Below are 18,627 nucleotides of genomic sequence, written 5' to 3' on the forward strand. Positions count from 1 at the left end.
GGTCTAGTTGCTACAGCTTGGTCTAGTTGCTACAGCTTGGTATGGTCTAGTTGCTACAGCTTGGTCTGGTCTAGTTGCTATAGCTTGGTCTGGTCTAGTTGCTACAGCTTGGTCTAGTTGCTACAGCTTGGTCTGGTATAGTTGATACAGCTTGGTCTGGTCTAGTTGCTACAGCTTGGACTGGTCTAGTTGCTACAGCTTGGTATGGTCTAGTTGCTACAGCTTGGTCTGGTCTAGGTAATAAAGCTTGGTCTGGTCTAGTTGCTACAGCTTGTCCTAGTTGCTACAGCTTGGTCTGGTCTAGTTGCTACAGCTTGGTCTGGTCTAGTTGCTACAGCTTGGTCTGGTCTAGTTGCTACAGCTTGGTCTGGTCTAGTTGTTACAGCTTGGTCTGGACTAGTTGATACAGCTTGGTCTTGTCTAGTTGCTACAGTTTGGTCTGGTCTAGTTGATACAGCTTGGTCTGGTCTAGTTGCTACAGCTTGGTCTGGTCTAGTTGCTACAGTTTGGTCTGGTCTAGTTGACACAGCTTGGTCTGGTCTAGTTGATACAGCTACTTCTGGTCTAGTTGCTACAGCTTGGTCTGGTCTAGTTGATACAGCTTGGTCTGGTCTAGTTGCTACAGCTTGGTCGGGTCTAGTTGCTACAGCTTGGTCTGGTCTAGTTGCTACAGCTTAGCTTGGTCTAGTTGCTACAGCTTGGTCTGGTCTAGTTGCTACAGCTTGGTCTGGTCTAGTTGCTACAGCTTGGTCTGGTCTAGTTGCTACAGCTTGGTATGGTCTAGTTGCTACAGCTTGGTATGGTCTAGTTGCTACAGCTTGGTCTGGTCTAGTTGATACAGCTTGGTCTAGTTGCTACAGCTTGGTCTGGTCTAGTTGCTACAGCTAGGTATGGTCTAGTTGCTACAGCTTAGACTGGTTTAGTTGATACATCTTGCTCTGGTCTAGTTGATACAGCTTGGTCTGGTCTAGTTGCTACAGCTTGGTCTGGTCTAGTTGCTACAGTTTGGTCTGGTATAGTTGCTACGGCTTGGTATAGTTGCTGCAGCTTGGTCTAGTTGCTACAGCTTGGTCTGGTCTAGTTGCTACAGCTTGGTCTGGTCTAGTTGCTACAGCTTGGTCTGGTCTAGTTGCTACAGTTTGGTCTGGTATAGTTGCTACGGCTTGGTATAGTTGCTGCAGCTTGGTCTAGTTGCTACAGCTTGGTCTGGTCTAGTTGCTACATCTTGGTCAAGTTGCTACAAATTGGTCGGGTCTAGTTGCTACAGCTTGGTCTGGTCTAGTTGCTACAGCTTGGTCTAGTTGCTACAGCTTGGTTTGGTCTAGTTTCTACACCTTGGTCTGGTCTAGTTGCTACAGCTTGGTTTGGTCTAGTTGCTACAGCTTTGTTGGGTCTAGTTGCTACAGCTTGGTCTGATCTAGTTGCTACAGCTTGGTATGGTCTAGTTGCTACAGCTTGGTCTGTTCTAGTTGCTACAGCTTGGTCTGTTCTAGTTGATACAGCTTGGTCTGTTCTAGTTGCTACAGCTTGGTCTGGTCTAGTTGCTACAGCTTGGTCTAGTTGCTACAGCTTGGTATAGTTGCTACAGCTTGGCCGTGGTTGCTACAGCTTGGTATTGTCTAGTTGCTACAGCTTGGTCGGGTCTTGTTGCTACAGCTTGGTCTGGTCTAGTTGCTACAGCTTGGTCTGTTCTAGTTGCTACAGCTTGGTCTGGTCTAGTTGCTACAGCTTGGTCTAGTTGCTACAGCTTGGCCTAGTTGCTACAGCTTGGCCGTGGTTGCTACAGCTTGGTCTGGTCTAGTTGCTACAGCTTGGTCGGGTCTTGTTGCTACAGCTTGGTCTGATCTAGTTGCTACAGCTTGGTCTGGTCTAGTTGCTACAACTTGGTCTGGTCTAGTTGCTACAGCTTGGTCTGGTCTAGTTGATACAGCTTGGTCTGGTCTAGTTGCTACAGCTTGGCCTAGTTGCTACAGCTTGGTATGGTCTAGTTGCTACAGCTTGGTCTAGTTGCTACAGCTTGGTCTAGTTGCTACAGCTTGGTCTAGTTGCTACAGCTTGGTATTGCTCCAGTTGCTACAGCTCGGTCTGGTCTAGTTGCTACAGCTTGGTCTGGTCTAGGTAATAAAGCTTGGTCTGGTCTAGTTGCTACAGCTTGGTCCTAGTTGCTACAGCTTGGTCTGGTCTAGTTGCTACAGCTTGGTCTGGTCTAGTTGCTACAGCTTGGTCTGGTCTAGTTGCTACAGCTTGGTCTGGTCTAGTTGCTACAGCTAGGTCTGGACTAGTTGATACAGCTTGGTCTTGTCTAGTTGCTACAGCTTGGTCTGGTCTAGTTGATACAGCTTGGTCTGGTCTAGTTGATACAGCTTGGTCTGGTCTAGTTGCTACAGCTTGGTCTGGTCTAGTTGCTACAGCTTGGTCTGGTCTAGTTGATACAGCTACTGGTCTGGTCTAGTTGATACAGCTTGGTCTGGTCTAGTTGCTACAGCTTGGTCTGGTCTAGTTGATACAGCTTGGTCTTTTCTAGTTGCTACAGCTTGGTCTGGTCTAGTTGCTACAGCTTGGACTGGTCTAGTTGATACAGCTTGGTCTGGTCTAGTTGCTACAGCTTGGTCTGGTCTAGTTGCTACAGCTTGGTCTGGTCTAGTTGCTACAGCTTGGTCTTGTCTAGTTGCTACAGCTTGGTCTGGTCTAGTTGCTACAGCTTGGTCTGGTCTAGTTGATACAGCTTGGTCTGGTCTAGTTGATACAGCTTGGTCTAGTTGCTACAGCTTGGTCTGGTCTAGTTGCTACAGCTTGGTCTGGCCTAGTTGCTACAGCTTGGTCTGGTCTAGTTGCTACAGCTTGGTCTGGTCTAGTTGCTACAGCTTGGTCTAGTTGCTCCAGCTTGGTCTGGTCTAGTTGCTCCAGCTTGGTTTCGTCTAGTTGCTACAGCTTGGTCTGGTCTAGTTGATACAGCTTGGTCTGGTCTAGTTGCTACAGCTTGGTCTGGTCTAGTTGCGACAGCTTGGTCTTTTCTAGTTGCTACAGCTAGGTCTGGTCTAGTTGCTACAGCTTGGTCTGGTCTAGTTGCTACAGCTTGGTCTGGTCTAGTTGCTACAGCTTGGTCTGGTATAGTTGCTACGGCTTGGTATAGTTGCTACAGCTTTGTCTAGTTGCTACAGCTTTGTCTAGTTGCTACAGCTTGGTCTGGTCTAGTTGCTACAGCTTGGTCTAGTTGCTACAGCTTGGTCTGGTCTAGTTGCTACAGCTTGGTTTGGTCTAGTTTCTACAGCTTGGTCTGGTCTAGTTGCTACAGCTTGGTTTGGTCTAGTTGCTACAGCTTTGTTGGGTCTAGTTGCTACAGCTTGGTCTGATCTAGTTGCTACAGCTTGGTATAATCTAGTTGCTACAGCTTGGTCTGTTCTAGTTGCTACAGCTTGGTCTGTTCTAATTGCTACAGCTTGGTCTGGTCTAGTTGCTACAGCTTGGTCTAGTTGCTACAGCTTGGTCTAGTTGCTACAGCTTGGTCTAGTTGCTACAGCTTGGCCTAGTTGCTACAGCTTGGCCTAGTTGATACAGCTTGGTCTGGTCTAGTTGATACAGCTTGGTCTGGTCTAGTTGCTACTGCTTGGACTGGTCTAGTTGCTACAGCTTGGTATAGTTGCTACAGCTTGGTCTAGTTGCTACAGCTTGGTATAGTTGCTACAGCTTGGTCTAGTTGCTACAGCTTGGTCTAGTTGCTACAGCTTGGTCTGGTCTAGGTAATACAGCTTGGTATGGTCTAGTTGCTACAGCTTGGTCTGGTCTAGTTGCTACAGCTTGGTCTGGTCTAGTTGCTACAGCTTGGTCTGGTCTAGTTGCTACAGCTTGGTCTGGTCTAGTTGCTACAGCTTGGTCTGGTCTAGTTGCTACAGCTTGGTCTGGTCTAGTTGCTACAGCTTGGTCTGGTCTAGTTGCTACAGCTTGGTCTGGTCTAGGTGCTACAGCTTGGTCTGGTCTAGTTGCTACAGCTTGGCCTAGTTGCTACAGCTTGGTCTGGTCTAGGTACTACAGCTTGGTCTGGTCTAGTTGCTACAGCTTGGCCTAGTTGCTACAGCATGGTCTGGTCTAGTTGCTACAGCTTGGTCTGGTCTAGGTAATACAGCTTGGTCTGGTCTAGTTGCTACAGTTTGGCCTAGTTGCTACAGCTTGGTCTGGTCTAGTTGCTACATTTTGGTCGGGTCTAGTTGCTACTGCTTGGTCTGGTCTAGCATACAGCTTGCTCTATCAGGGTCTAGCTAGGCCGGGTTTCTGTAAAGTGCTTCATGAAATCAGTGAATGACAGAATCCATAGTGAATGTGTCTGTGCCCCCTCTTTATGTTACCAGGACAACGCTAGCCTGCCCCCCTCCACCCTCCCAGAGTCCCCAGGTCGTACCTCTCCCAGTAGCACCTTACTGCTGGGTCTGAAGAGGGTGTCTGTGAGGCTGGTGGACTGCAGGAAAACACTGAGGCTGAGTGGACCTACAAGAGGAGGAGAAGAGGAGGAAGAGGGAGATTTGACACATCAAAGTCAGTTCTGAACAAATACAATAGATCTGTTCCCAGGACAACCTGCAGATAGACTGGTATATTTCCACCACAGTAGACAGTTCTGTTAGTTGACATGAAGATAGACTGGTATATTTCCACCACAGTAGACAGTTCTGTTAGTTGACATGAAGATAGACTGGTATATTTCCACCACAGGAGACAGTTCTGTTAGTTGACATGAAGATAGACTGGTGTATTTCCACCACAGTAGACAGAGTTCTGTTAGTTGACATGAAGATAGACTGGTGTATTTCCACCACAGTAGACAGAGTTATGTTAGTTGACATGAAGATAGACTGGTGTATTTCCACCACAGTAGACAGAGTTCTGTTAGTTGACATGAAGATAGACTGGTATATTTACACCACAGTAGACAGAGTTCTGTTAGTTGACATGAAGATAGACTGGTGTATTTCCACCACAGTAGACAGTTCTGTTAGTTGACATGAAGATAGACTGGTGTATTTCCACCACAGTAGACAGTTCTGTTAGTTGACATGAAGATAGACTGGTATATTTCCTCCAAGGTAGACAGTTCTGTTAGTTGACATGAAGATAGACTGGTGTATTTCCACCACAGTAGACAGTTCTGTTAGTTGACATGAAGATAGACTGGTATATTTCCACCACAGTAGACAGTTCTGTTAGTTGACATGAAGATAGACTGGTATATTTCCACCACAGTAGACAGTTCTGTTAGTTGACATGAAGATAGACTGGTATATTTCCACCACAGTAGACAGTTCTGTTAGTTGACATGAAGATAGACTGGTATATTTCCACCACAGTAGACAGTTCTGTTAGTTGACATGAAGATAGACTGGTGTATTTCCACCACAGTAGACAGAGTTCTGTTAGTTGACATGAAGATAGACTGGTATATTTCCACCACAGTAGACAGAGTTCTGTTAGTTGACATGAAGATAGACTGGTATATTTCCTCCACAGTAGACAGAGTTCTGTTAGTTGACATGAAGATAGACTGGTGTATTTACACCACAGTAGACAGTCCTGTTAGTTGACATGAAGATAGACTGGTATATTTCCACCACAGTAGACAGAGTTCTGTTAGTTGACATGGAGATAGACTGGTATATTTCCTCCAAGTTAGACAGTTCTGTTAGTTGACATGAAGATAGACTGGTGTATTTCCACCACAGTAGACAGTTCTGTTAGTTGACATGAAGATAGACTGGTATATTTCCACCACAGTAGACAGTTATGTTAGTTGACATGAAGATAGACTGGTGTATTTCCACCACAGTAGACAGTTCTGTTAGTTGACATGAAGATAGACTGGTATATTTCCTCCAAGTTAGACAGATGCCCGGTGGCAGAAAAACTGACAGTCAAATGTTTCCCAGTTATGCTTGTCTATCATGAAACAGCGCCGGAAGAAGATGGCTGCCGTTTTACAGCCCTCTAACCAATTGTACTATTATGTGTGTTTTTCTTCGTTATTTGTAATGTATTTTGTACATAATGTTTCTGCCATCGTCTCTTATAACCAAAGAGAGCTTCTGGATATCAGGACAGCGATTACTCACCCGGTATTGGACGAATACTTTTTCTTCAACGAGGCGTTCGCGAAGGATATTCTACAGACACCCAACAAGGCCCAGATCCCCGTCATTCGCGTGAGGAAGAGACGGAGATATCGTGGACGCAGATCCGGGTGCCTTGTAAGGATCCGACGGCGAACGAGTAAACTGCCTCTCCCATCAATCCTATTAGCCAACGTTCAAGCTTTTGAGAATAAAAATGACGATTTAAGATTACGGTTATCCTACCAACGGGACATTAAAAACTGTAATATCTTATGTTTCACGGAGTCGTGGCTGAACGACAACAATGACAACATTCAGCTAGCAGGCTATACGCTACATCGGCAGGACAGAACGGCAGACTCTGGTAAGACAAGGGGCGGCGGTCTGTGTATATTTGTAAACAACAGCTGGTGCACAAAATCAAATACTAAGGAAGTCTCAAGGTTTTGCTCGCCTGAGGTAGAGTATCTTATGATAAGCTGTAGACCACACTATTTACCAAGAGAGTTTTCATCTATATTTTTCATAGCTGTCTATTTACCACCACAAACCAATGCTGGCATTAAGATTGCACTGAATGAGTTGTACAAGGCCATTAATCAACAGGAAAACGCTCATCCAGATGCAGCGCTCCTAGTAGCCGGGGACTTTAATGCAGGGAAACTTAAATCCGTTCTACCTCATTTCTACCAGCATGTTAAATGTGCAACCAGAGGGGAAAAAACTCTAGACCACCTTTACTCCACACACAGAGACGCATACAAAGCTCTCCCTCGCCCTCCATTTGGCAAATCTGACCATAACTCTATCCTCCTGATTCCTGCTTATAAGCAAAAACTGAAGCAGGAAGCACCAGTGATTCGGCTAATAAAAAGGTGGTCAGATGACGCAGATGCTAAGCTACAGGACTGTTTTGCTAGCACAGACTGGAACATGTTCCGGGATTCTTCAGACAGCATTGAGGAGTACACCACATCAGTCACTGGCTTCATCAATAAGTGCATCGATGATGTCGTCCCCACAGTGACCGTACGTACATACCCCAACCAGAAGCCATGGATTACAGGAAACATCCGCACTGAGCTAAAGGGTAGAGCTGCCGCTTTCAAGGAACGGGACTCTAACCCGGACGCTTATAAGAAATCCCGCTATGACCTCCGACGAACCATCAAACAGGCAAAGAGTCAATACAGGTCTAAGATTGAATCATACTACACTGGCTCTGACGCTCGTCGGATGTGGCAGGGCTTGAAAACTATTACAGACTACAAAGGGAAGCACAGCCGCGAGCTGCCCAGTGACACAAGCCTACCAGACAAGCTAAACCACTTCTATGCTCGCTTCGAGGCAAGCAACACTGAAGCATGCATGAGAGCACCAGCTATTCCGGACGACTATGTGATCACGCTCTCCGTAGCCGATGTGAGTAAGACCTTTAAGCAGGTCAACATTCACAAGGCCGCAGGGCCAGACGGATTACCAGGACGTGTACTCCGAGCATGTGCTGACCAACTGGCAAGTGTCTTCACTGACATTTTCAACATGTCCCTGACTGAGTCTGTAATACCAACATGTTTCAAGCAGACCACCATAGTCCCCGTGCCCAAGAACTCTAAGATAACCTGCCTAAATGACTACCGACCCGTAGCACTGACGTCTGTAGCCATGAAGTGCTTTGAAAGACTGGTCATGGCTCACATCAACAGCATAATCCCAGAAACCCTAGACCCACTCCAATTTGCATACCGCCCCAACAGATCCACAGATGATGCAATCTCTATCGCACACCACACTTTTCTTTCCCACCTGGACAAGAGGAACACCTACGTGAGAATGCTATTCATTGACTACAGCTCAGCATTCAACACCATAGTGCCCTCTAAGCTCATCACTAAGCTAAGGATCCTGGGACTAAACACCTCCCTCTGCAACTGGATCCTGGACTTCCTGACGGGCCGCCCCCAGGTGGTAAGGGTAGGTAACAACACATCTGCCACACTGATCCTCAACACGGGGGCCCCTCAGGGGTGCGTGCTCAGTCCCCTCCTGTACTCTCTGTTCACCCATGACTGCATGGCCAGGCACGACTCCAACACCATCATTAAGTTTGCCGACGACACAACAGTGGTAGGCCTGATCACCGACAACGATGAGACAGCCTATAGGGAGGAGGTCAGAGATCTGGCCGTGTGGTGCCAGGACAACAACCTCTCCCTCAACGTGACCAAGACAAAGGAGATGATTGTGGACTACAGGAAAAAAAAGAGGACTGAGCACGCCCCCATTCTCATCGACGGGGCTGTAGTGGAACAGGTTGAGAGCTTCAAGTTCCTTGGTGTCCACATCACCAATGAACTATCATGGTCCAAACACACCAAGACAGTCGTGAAGAGGGCACGACAAAGCCTATTCCCCCTCAGGAGACTAAAAAGATTTGGCATGGGTCCTCAGATCCTCAAAAAATTCTACAGCTGCACCATCGAGAGCATCCTGACTGGTTGCATCACCGCCTGGTATGGCAACTGCTTGGCCTCTGACCGCAAGGCACTACAGAGGGTAGTGCGTACGGCCCAGTACATCACTGGGGCAAAGCTCCCTGCCATCCAGGACCTCTATACCAGGCGGTGTCAGAGGAAGGCCCTCAAAATTGTCAAAGACTCCAGCCACCCTAGTCATAGACTGTTCTCTCTGCTACCGCACGGCAAGCGGTACCGGAGTGCCAAGTCTAGGTCCAAAAGACTTCTCAACAGCTTCTACCCCCAAGCCATAAGACTCCTGAACAGCTAATCATGGCTTCCCGGACTATTTGCACTGCCCCCCCACCCCATCCTTTTTACGCTGCTGCTACTCTGTTAAGTATTTATGCATAGTCACTTTAACTCTACCCACATGTACATATTACCTCAACTACCTCAACTAGCCAGTGCCCCCGCACATTGACTATGCAACGGTACCCCCCTGTATATATAGCCTCCCTACTGTCACTTTATTTTATTGTATATATAGCCTCCCTACTGTCACTTTATTTTACTTCTGCTCTTTTTTTCTCAACACTTTTTTGTTGTTGTTTTATTCTTACTTTTTTGTTTAAAATAAATGCACTGTTGGTTAAGGGCTGTAAGTAAGCATTTCACTGTAATGTCTGCACCTGTTGTATTCGGCGCATGTGACCAATAGAATTTGATTTGATTTGATTTTTTATCCCCTAATCCTGCTTTTTTATGTATTTAAATTAGATAATTATCACGTTAATAAAATAGAATTATCACGTAAATATGTGACACCATGAAGTTATTATGTGAAAACGTCCCTGGATGGATTTAGCTTGGAATAGAAGTCAGAAGTTAACCATCTGTCTGATTTTGTTGTTCACACAGGAGAGACACGTGACTATCTTGGATCCTCTGGGGAGCCTCAACAACATCATGATGCTGAAGAGGCAGAGAATAATATCTCCAGATCAGAACACCTCAAGAAACTCAAGCGGAGACCCACAGGGAAGAAATCTCACTGCTCTGATAGTGGGAAGAATTGCAAATCTTCAACAGAACTTAAAATACGCCAAAGAAGCCACACAGGAGAAAAGCCATACCACTGCTCTCAGTGTGGAATGAGTTTCTCTAAATCACATTCATTGAAATCACACCTGAGAATTCACACAGGAAAGAAATCTTATAGCTGTGATCTATGTGGGAAGAGATTTACTAAGCCAAGCAACATGAAATCACACCAGCAGACACACACTGGAGAGAAGCCTTACCACTGCTCAGATTGTGGGAAAAGCTTTTCAACATCACAGTATTTAAAGCTGCACCAGAGAACCCACACAGGAGAGAAGCCTTACCACTGCTCAGACTGTGGGAAAAGCTTTACCACCTCAAGTGGACTGAATATACACCAGAGAACACACACAGGAGCGAAGCCTTATAGCTGTGATCAATGTGGGAAGAGATTCACTCAGTTATCAAACATAACTGGCCACAAGAAAATACACACTGGAGAGAAGCCTCACCACTGCTCTGACTGCGGTAAGAGTTTTACTCAGCCAAGTCATCTGATTATACACCAGAGAACACACACAGGAGAGAAGCCTCACCACTGCTCTGACTGCGGTAAGAGTTTTACTCAGCCAAGTCATCTGATTGGACACCAGAGAACACACACAGGAGAGAAGCCTTATAGCTGTGATCAATGTGGGAAGAGATTCACTCAGTTATCAACCATAACTGCCCACAAGAAAATACACACTGGAGAGAAGCCTCACCACTGCTCTGACTGTGGGAAAAGCTTTACCACCTCAAGTGGACTGAATATACACCAGAGAACACACACGGGAGAGAAGCCTTATAGCTGTGATCAATGTGGGAAGAGATTCACTCGGCTATCAAACATAACTGCCCACAAGAAAATACACACAGGAGAGAAGCCTCACCACTGCTCTGACTGTGGGAAAAGCTTTACCACCAGAAGTGACCTGATATCACACCAGAGAACCCACACTGGGGAGAAGCCGTATGGTTGTGATCGGTGTGAGAAGAGATTTGCTTTCTCAAGTAGCCTGACTTATCATAAGCGAACCCACACTGGAGAGAAACCGTACCACTGCTCAGACTGTGGTAAAAGCTTTACCACCTCAAGTGGACTGAATATACACCAGAGAACACACACAGGAGAGAAGCCTTACCACTGCTCTGACTGTGGGATGAGTTTTGCTACCTCACACAATCTGGCAGTACACCAAAGAACACACACTGGATAGAAACCTTACAGCTGTGATCAATGGGACAAGAGATACTCTCATTCAAGTTCTCTGATTAAACCTAAAAAAAATACATGCAGGAGATCCACTGAGTGTGGAATGATCTCCATCATCAGACCTGGGTAGTAGAACACAGAGTGTGGAATGATCTCCATCACCAGACCTGGGTAGTAGAACACAGAGTGTGGAATGATCTCCATCACCAGACCTGAGTTTTCCCTCCAAAGAGGGAGAGACTAGAAGATGTTGACATGTTTGCAACACTGATATTTTGAATCTAACAGTGTCAATTCCATCTCTTGGTTTAAGCCACTGTACCAGTTGTGTTTGAACTTGTTGACTGGCTAAAGAGACGTTCCAGAATGCCTGCCAACTGGCGCTATGGCAACATGTTTCTAAATGAGGCGTGGCCCAGCCTGGTCTGCAGCAGTCAGGTTTACGCTGTTGGCTTTTCAGAGGTAAGCTGTACCCAGAGCAATGGCGGACGCTATATGTTGGTAGGATGCCCAGAATTATTATCGATAATGAAGGAGCAAAATGGCGATTTGAACGTTTAGTCCGGTTTTATTGTACAATCTTTTCCCTAAAAGTAAATTGAATGTCTTCCTTATTTCATCAAAAGTAGATCCATAAACTCAACACTTCCATCACTTTGCATGGGGGTCGTTGGCAAAGTCGTTTTTTTACCAGGAGACTGTAGCGCCCCACAAAATGAACATGAAAATGCTGTAGGAAGTAGCAAGTAAATTTTTTTCCACTTTCCCAAAAAAGTCTGATAAAAACGTATAGCAGAACACAATAGAAAATCTTTGGAGGGAGCTGAAGGTCCGTATTGCCCAGCGACAGCCCCGAATGGAGGAGTGGGCCAGAATCCCTGCTGCAGTGTGTGCAAACCTGGTCAAGACCTACAGGAAACTTATGATCTCTGTAATTGCAAACAAAGGTTTCTGTACCAAATATTAAGTTCTGCTTTTCTGATGTATCAAATACTTATGTCATGCAATAAATTGCAAATTAATCATACAATGTGATTTTCTGGATTTTTGTTTTAGATTCAGTCTCTCACAGTTGAAGTGTACCTCTACATGCTTTGTAAGTAGGAAAACCTGCAAAATCGGCAGTGTATCAAATACTTGTTCTCCCCACTGTATAGCATATGAAATCTTTGTCTACTTCTCTGCTATTTAAAATCTGAAATCAGAACACTACCACAAAAATACATGTAAAGAAATTGAAGCAAGGCACACAGTTTTATTTAATGTACAATTACCAAGATATTATAGTTGTTCTTTAGCACGCTACTCCTACACCGTTGAACTTTTTTGATAACATTTATACTTTTTAAACTGGTGAACTTGTATTAAACTTCATCCACTTTAATGGGATGTATTCAATATTCTAAACCTCCCGTTGTGAAAAACTCCCATTCTGAAGCTGTGACTTTCAACATTTTATTCACTGTAAACAATGTAACTTCTGACACAAATCAGCTACTTTGACAACTTTACCAGCACTTTAGACAAAATCTTAGAGGGTATGAAATCTTCAACATAATTATCTTCTACTGATCAAATGCTACAGCTAGCCGTTTTAGCAACCACGTCTCAACTTTATGAATCAACTGATGTTTTGACCACTTTCCCAACAAGTTAGACAACTTAGCGTGAAGTAAATCTACTTTTCTGCTATTGAAATCTGAAATCAGAACAGAAATAACTTCTACAAATCAAGAGATACGGCTGTTTTACTAACCCCATCAGCTACATTCATTAAGCTGCACTGTCAAATTAACTGTCATAGAACTTCAGGAATTTCAAATTATAGCACAATAACTCAAGTAGTGGACTATATATCTACAGTGGAACTTGGGGTACCATCATGTATTGTAGTGGACTATATCTATCTACAGTGGAACTTGGGGTACCATCATGTATTGTAGTGGACTATATATCTACAGTGGAACTTGGGGTACCATCATGTATTGTAGTGGACTATATATCTACAGTGGAACTTGGGGTACCATCATGTATTGTAGTGGACTATATATCTACAGTGGAACTTGGGGTACCATCATGTATTGTAGTGGACTATATATCTACAGTGGAACTTGGGGTACCATCATGTATTGTAGTGGACTATATATCTACAGTGGAACTTGGGGTACCATCATGTATTGTAGTGGACTATATATCTACAGTGGAACTTGGGGTACCATCATGTATTGTAGTGGACTATATATCTACAGTGGAACTTGGGGTACCATCATGTATTGTAGTGGACTATATATCTACAGTGGAACTTGGGGTACCATCATGTATTGTAGTGGACTATATATCTACAGTGGAACTTGGGGGTACCATCATGTATTGTAGTGGACTATATATCTACAGTGGAACTTGGGGTACCATCATGTATTGTAGTGGACTATATATCTACAGTGGAACTTGGGGTACCATCATGTATTGTAGTGGACTATATCTACAGTGGAACTTGGGGTACCATCATGTATTGTAATGGACTATATCTCTACAGTGGAACTTGGGGTACCATCATGTATTGTAGTGGACTATATATCTACAGTGGAACTTGGGGTACCATCATGTATTGTAGTGGACTATATATCTACAGTGGAACTTGGGGTACCATCATGTATTGTAGTGGACTATATATCTACAGTGGAACTTGGGGTACCATCATGTATTGTAGTGGACTATATATCTACAGTGGAACTTGGGGTACCATCATGTATTGTAGTGGACTATATATCTACAGTGGAACTTGGGGTACCATCATGTATTGTAGTGGACTATATATCTACAGTGGAACTTGGGGTACCATCATGTATTGTAGTGGACTATATCTATCTACAGTGGAACTTGGGGTACCATCATGTATTGTAGTGGACTATATATCTACAGTGGAACTTGGGGTACCATCATGTATTGTAGTGGACTATATATCTACAGTGGAACTTGGGGTACCATCATGTATTGTAGTGGACTATATATCTACAGTGGAACTTGGGGTACCATCATGTATTGTAGTGGACTATATCTACAGTGGAACTTGGGGTACCATCATGTATTGTAATGGACTATATCTCTACAGTGGAACTTGGGGTACCATCATGTATTGTAGTGGACTATATATCTACAGTGGAACTTGGGGTACCATCATGTATTGTAGTGGACTATATATCTACAGTGGAACTTGGGGTACCATCATGTATTGTAGTGGACTATATATCTACAGTGGAACTTGGGGTACCATCATGTATTGTAGTGGACTATATATCTACAGTGGAACTTGGGGTACCATCATGTATTGTAGTGGACTATATATCTACAGTGGAACTTGGGGTACCATCATGTATTGTAGTGGACTATATATCTACAGTGGAACTTGGGGTACCATCATGTATTGTAGTGGACTATATCTATCTACAGTGGAACTTGGGGTACCATCATGTATTGTAGTGGACTATATATCTACAGTGGAACTTGGGGTACCATCATGTATTGTAGTGGACTATATATCTACAGTGGAACTTGGGGTACCATCATGTATTGTAGTGGACTATATATCTACAGTGGAACTTGGGGTACCATCATGTATTGTAGTGGACTATATATCTACAGTGGAACTTGGGGTACCATCATGTATTGTAGTGGACTATATATCTACAGTGGAACTTGGGGTACCATCATGTATTGTTTACCATTTTTTCGTTTATAAATCAGATCCATTCATACACTTTATAAGCTGCCGCATTTAAGGTTTAGAGTCTTTTAGCGCTCGCAAGGTTTACTCTGAGTCCCAAACCACCCCCTCGCCCCTACCAAACCACCCCCTCGCCCCTACCAAACCACCCCTCGCCCCTACCAAACCACTCCCTCGCCCCTACCAAACCACCCCCTCGCCCCTACCAAACCACCCCTCGCCCCTACCAAACCACCCCTCGCCCCTACCAAACCACCCCCTCGCCCCTACCAAACCACCCCTCGCCCCTACCAAACCACCCCTCGCCCCTACCAAACCACTCCCTCGCCCCTACCAAACCACCCCTCGCCCCTACCAAACCACCCCCTCGCCCCTACCAAACCACCCCCTCGCCCCTACCAAACCACCCCTCGCCCCTACCAAACCACCCCCTCGCCCCTACCAAACCACCCCTCGCCCCTACCAAACCACCCCCCGCCCCTACCAAACCACCCCTCGCCCCTACCAAACCACCCCTCGCCCCTACCAAACCACCCCCTCGCCCCTACCAAACCACCCCCTCGCCCCTACCAAACCACCCCTCGCCCCTACCAAACTACCCCTCGCCCCTACCAAACCACCCCCTCGCCCCTACCAAACTACCCCCTCGCCCCTACCAAACTACCCCTCGCCCCTACCAAACCACCCCCTCGCCCCTACCAACACTCTTGGAGATCCTTCCATTGTCATATGTTGCTGACGAAACTCTGAGGGTGACTTCCAGACAGTGGTGACTTCGGGACTCGTGACTTGAATGATTCATTTCATGTTCCACTTTTGCATAATAAAACAAGCATGACATTCCAATCCCCCCGGTCGTTTCACAAGATATAAACCTCAGTTACAGTTAAACATTTAATTTGGGAGGTATTTCATCTGTTACAAGTGTCAAGTCTCAAAGTCAGACATAAACAAATGCACCTGACATATAATTATGTACGCCTCTCCATTATTTTTTGTGAAATTAAGCAAACTCAAAAATAACGCGGTGCCCTAATGGGATTATTTTCTATCCACTACATGTGTTTGGTACTGGGTGAGCAGAATCAGTCCACTACATGTGTTTGGTACTGGGGGAGCAGAATCAGTCCACTATGTGTGGTACTGGGGGATCAGAATCAGTCCACTACATGTGTTTGGTTCTGGGGGAACAGAATCAGTCCACTACATGTGTTTGGTTCTGGGGGAACAGAATCAGTCCACTACATGTGTTTGGTACTGGGGGAACAGAATCAGTCCACTACATGTGTTTGGTTCTGGGGGATCAGAATCAGTCCACTACATGTGTTTGGTTCTGGGGGAACAGAATCAGTCCACTACATGTGTTTGGTACTGGGGGAACAGAATCAGTCCACTATGTGTGGTACTGGGTGAACAGAATCAGTCCACTATGTGTGGTAGTGGGGGATCAGAATCAGTCCACTATGTGTGGTACTGGGTGAACAGAATCAGTCCACTATGTGTGGTAGTGGGGGATCAGAATCAGTCCACTATGTGTGGTACTGGGTGAACAGAATCAGTCCACTATGTGTGGTAGTGGGGGAACAGAATCAGTCCACTACATGTGTTTGGTACTGGGGGAACAGAATCAGTCCACTACATGTGTTTGGTACTGGGGGAACAGAATCAGTCCACTACATGTGTTTGGTACTGGGGGAACAGAATCAGTCCACTACATGTGTTAGGTACTGGGGGAACAGAATCAGTCCACTACATGTGTGTGGTTCTGGGGGAACAGAATCAGTCCACTACATGTGTTTGGTACTGGGGGAACAGAATCAGTCCACTACATGTGTTTGGTACCGGGGGATCAGAATCAGTCCACTATGTGTGGTACTGGGGGATCAGAATCAGTCCACTACATGTGTTTGGTACCGGGGGATCAGAATCAGTCCACTATGTGTGGTACTGGGGGATCAGAATCAGTCCACTACATGTGTTTGGTTCTGGGGGAACAGAATCAGTCCACTATGTGTGGTACTGGGGGAGCAGAATCAGTCCACTATGTGTGGTAGTGGGGGATCAGAATCAGTCCACTACATGTGTTTGGTTCTGGGGGAACAGAACCAGTCCACTACATGTGTTTGGTACTGGGGGAGCAGAATCAGTCCACTATGTGTGTTTGGTACTGGGGGAACAGAATCAGTCCACTACATGTGTTTGGTTCTGGGGGATCAGAATCAGTCCACTACATGTGTTTGGTTCTGGGGGAACAGAATCAGTCCACTACATGTGTTTGGTTCTGGGGGAACAGAATCAGTCCACTACATGTGTTTGGTTCTGGGGGATCAGAATCAGTCCACTACATGTGTTTGGTTCTGGGGGAACAGAATCAGTCCACTACATGTGTTTGGTTCTGGGGGAACAGAATCAGTCCACTACATGTGTTTGGTACTGGGGGAACAGAATCAGTCCACTACATGTGTTTGGTACTGGGGGAACAGAATCAGTCCACTACATGTGTTTGGTACTGGGGGAACAGAATCAGTCCACTACATGTGTTTGGTACTGGGGGAACAGAATCAGTCCACTACATGTGTTTGGTACTGGGGGAACAGAATCAGTCCACTACATGTGTTAGGTACTGGGGGAACAGAACCAGTCCACTACATGTGTTAGGTACTGGGGGAACAGAACCAGTCCACTACATGTGTTAGGTACTGGGGGAACAGAACCAGTCCACTACATGTGTTAGGTACTGGGGGAACAGAACCAGTCCACTACATGTGTTTGGTACCGGGGGAACAGAATCAGTCCACTACATGTGTTTGGTACTGGGGGAGCAGAATCAGTCCACTATGTGTGGTACTGGGGGAACAGAATCAGTCCACTACATGTGTTTGGTTCTGGGGGAACAGAACCAGTCCACTACATGTGTTTGGTACTGGGGGAGCAGAATCAGTCCACTATGTGTGGTACTGGGGGAACAGAATCAGTCCACTACATGTGTTTGGTTCTGGGGGAACAGAACCAGTCCACTACATGTGTTTGGTACCGGGGGAACAGAATCAGTCCACTACATGTGTTTGGTACTGGGGGAACAGAATCAGTCCACTACATGTGTTTGGTACTGGGGGAACAGAATCAGTCCACTACATGTGTTTGGTACTGGGGGAACAGAATCAGTCCACTACATGTGTTTGGTACTGGGGGAACAGAATCAGTCCACTACATGTGTTTGGTACCGGGGGAACAGAATCAGTCCACTATGTGTGGTACTGGGGGAACAGAATCAGTCCACTACATGTGTTTGGTACTGGGGGAACAGAATCAGTCCACTATGTGTGGTAGTGGGGGAACAGAATCAGTCCACTACATGTGTTTGGTACCGGGGGAACAGAATCAGTCCACTACATGTGTTTGGTACCGGGGGAACAGAATCAGTCCACTACATGTGTTTGGTACTGGGGGAACAGAATCAGTCCACTACATGTGTTTGGTACTGGGGGAACAGAATCAGTCCACTATGTGTGGTACTTGGGGAGCAGAATCAGTCCACTACATGTGTTTGGTACTGGGGGAACAGAACCAGTCCACTACATGTGTTTGGTACTGGGGGAACAGAATCAGTCCACTACATGTGTTTGGTTCTGGGGGAACAGAATCAGTCCACTACATGTGTTTGGTACTGGGGGAACAGAATCAGTCCACTACATGTGTTTGGTACTGGGGGAACAGAATCAGTCCACTACATGTGTTTGGTTCTGGGGGATCAGAATCAGTCCACTACATGTGTTTGGTACTGGGGGAACAGAATCAGTCCACTACATGTGTTTGGTTCTGGGGGATCAGAATCAGTCCACTACATGTGTTTGGTACCGGGGGAACAGAATCAGTCCACTACATGTGTTTGGTACTGGGTGAACAGAATCAGTCCACTACATGTGTTTGGTACTGGGGGAACAGAATCAGTCCACTACATGTGTTTGGTACTGGGGGAGCAGAATCAGTCCACTACATGTGTTTGGTACTGGGGGAACAGAATCAGTCCACTACATGTGTTTGGTACTG

At 45.7% G+C, this 18,627-nt stretch overlaps 2 protein-coding genes across 2 annotated transcripts; both read left to right on the plus strand.

The window, feature by feature from the left end:
* The first annotated feature begins 9,558 nt into the window (after positions 1–9,558).
* Positions 9,559–11,702, plus strand: LOC123486135 (zinc finger protein 2-like). Its single transcript, XM_045217351.1, has one exon. It carries the CDS (start codon positions 9,709–9,711, stop codon positions 10,855–10,857), a length of 1,149 nt encoding a protein of 382 aa, XP_045073286.1. The 5' UTR covers positions 9,559–9,708; the 3' UTR covers positions 10,858–11,702.
* LOC123486138 (extensin-like) lies at positions 11,220–15,350 on the plus strand. The gene is made up of 2 exons (XM_045217355.1): positions 11,220–11,315; positions 14,640–15,350. Exons 1-2 carry the CDS (start codon positions 11,220–11,222, stop codon positions 15,348–15,350), a joined length of 807 nt encoding a protein of 268 aa, XP_045073290.1.
* Positions 15,351–18,627: the final 3,277 nt, after the last annotated feature.

The sequence above is a fragment of the Coregonus clupeaformis genome, unplaced genomic scaffold (genome assembly GCF_020615455.1).
Source record: "Coregonus clupeaformis isolate EN_2021a unplaced genomic scaffold, ASM2061545v1 scaf1024, whole genome shotgun sequence".
NCBI classification, from domain to species: domain Eukaryota; kingdom Metazoa; phylum Chordata; class Actinopteri; order Salmoniformes; family Salmonidae; genus Coregonus; species Coregonus clupeaformis.

Excerpts from the sequence above, each read along its gene's own strand:
- LOC123486135 (XM_045217351.1), top strand. The coding sequence starts at position 9,709 with ATGAGTTTCTCTAAATCACATTCATTGAAATCACACCTGAGAATTCAC.
- LOC123486138 (XM_045217355.1), top strand. The coding sequence starts at position 11,220 with ATGCCTGCCAACTGGCGCTATGGCAACATGTTTCTAAATGAGGCGTGG. Across the intron at positions 11,316-14,639 it reads ACGCTGTTGGCTTTTCAGAG|AGTCTTTTAGCGCTCGCAAG; the intron begins GTAAGCTGTACC and ends TTTAAGGTTTAG.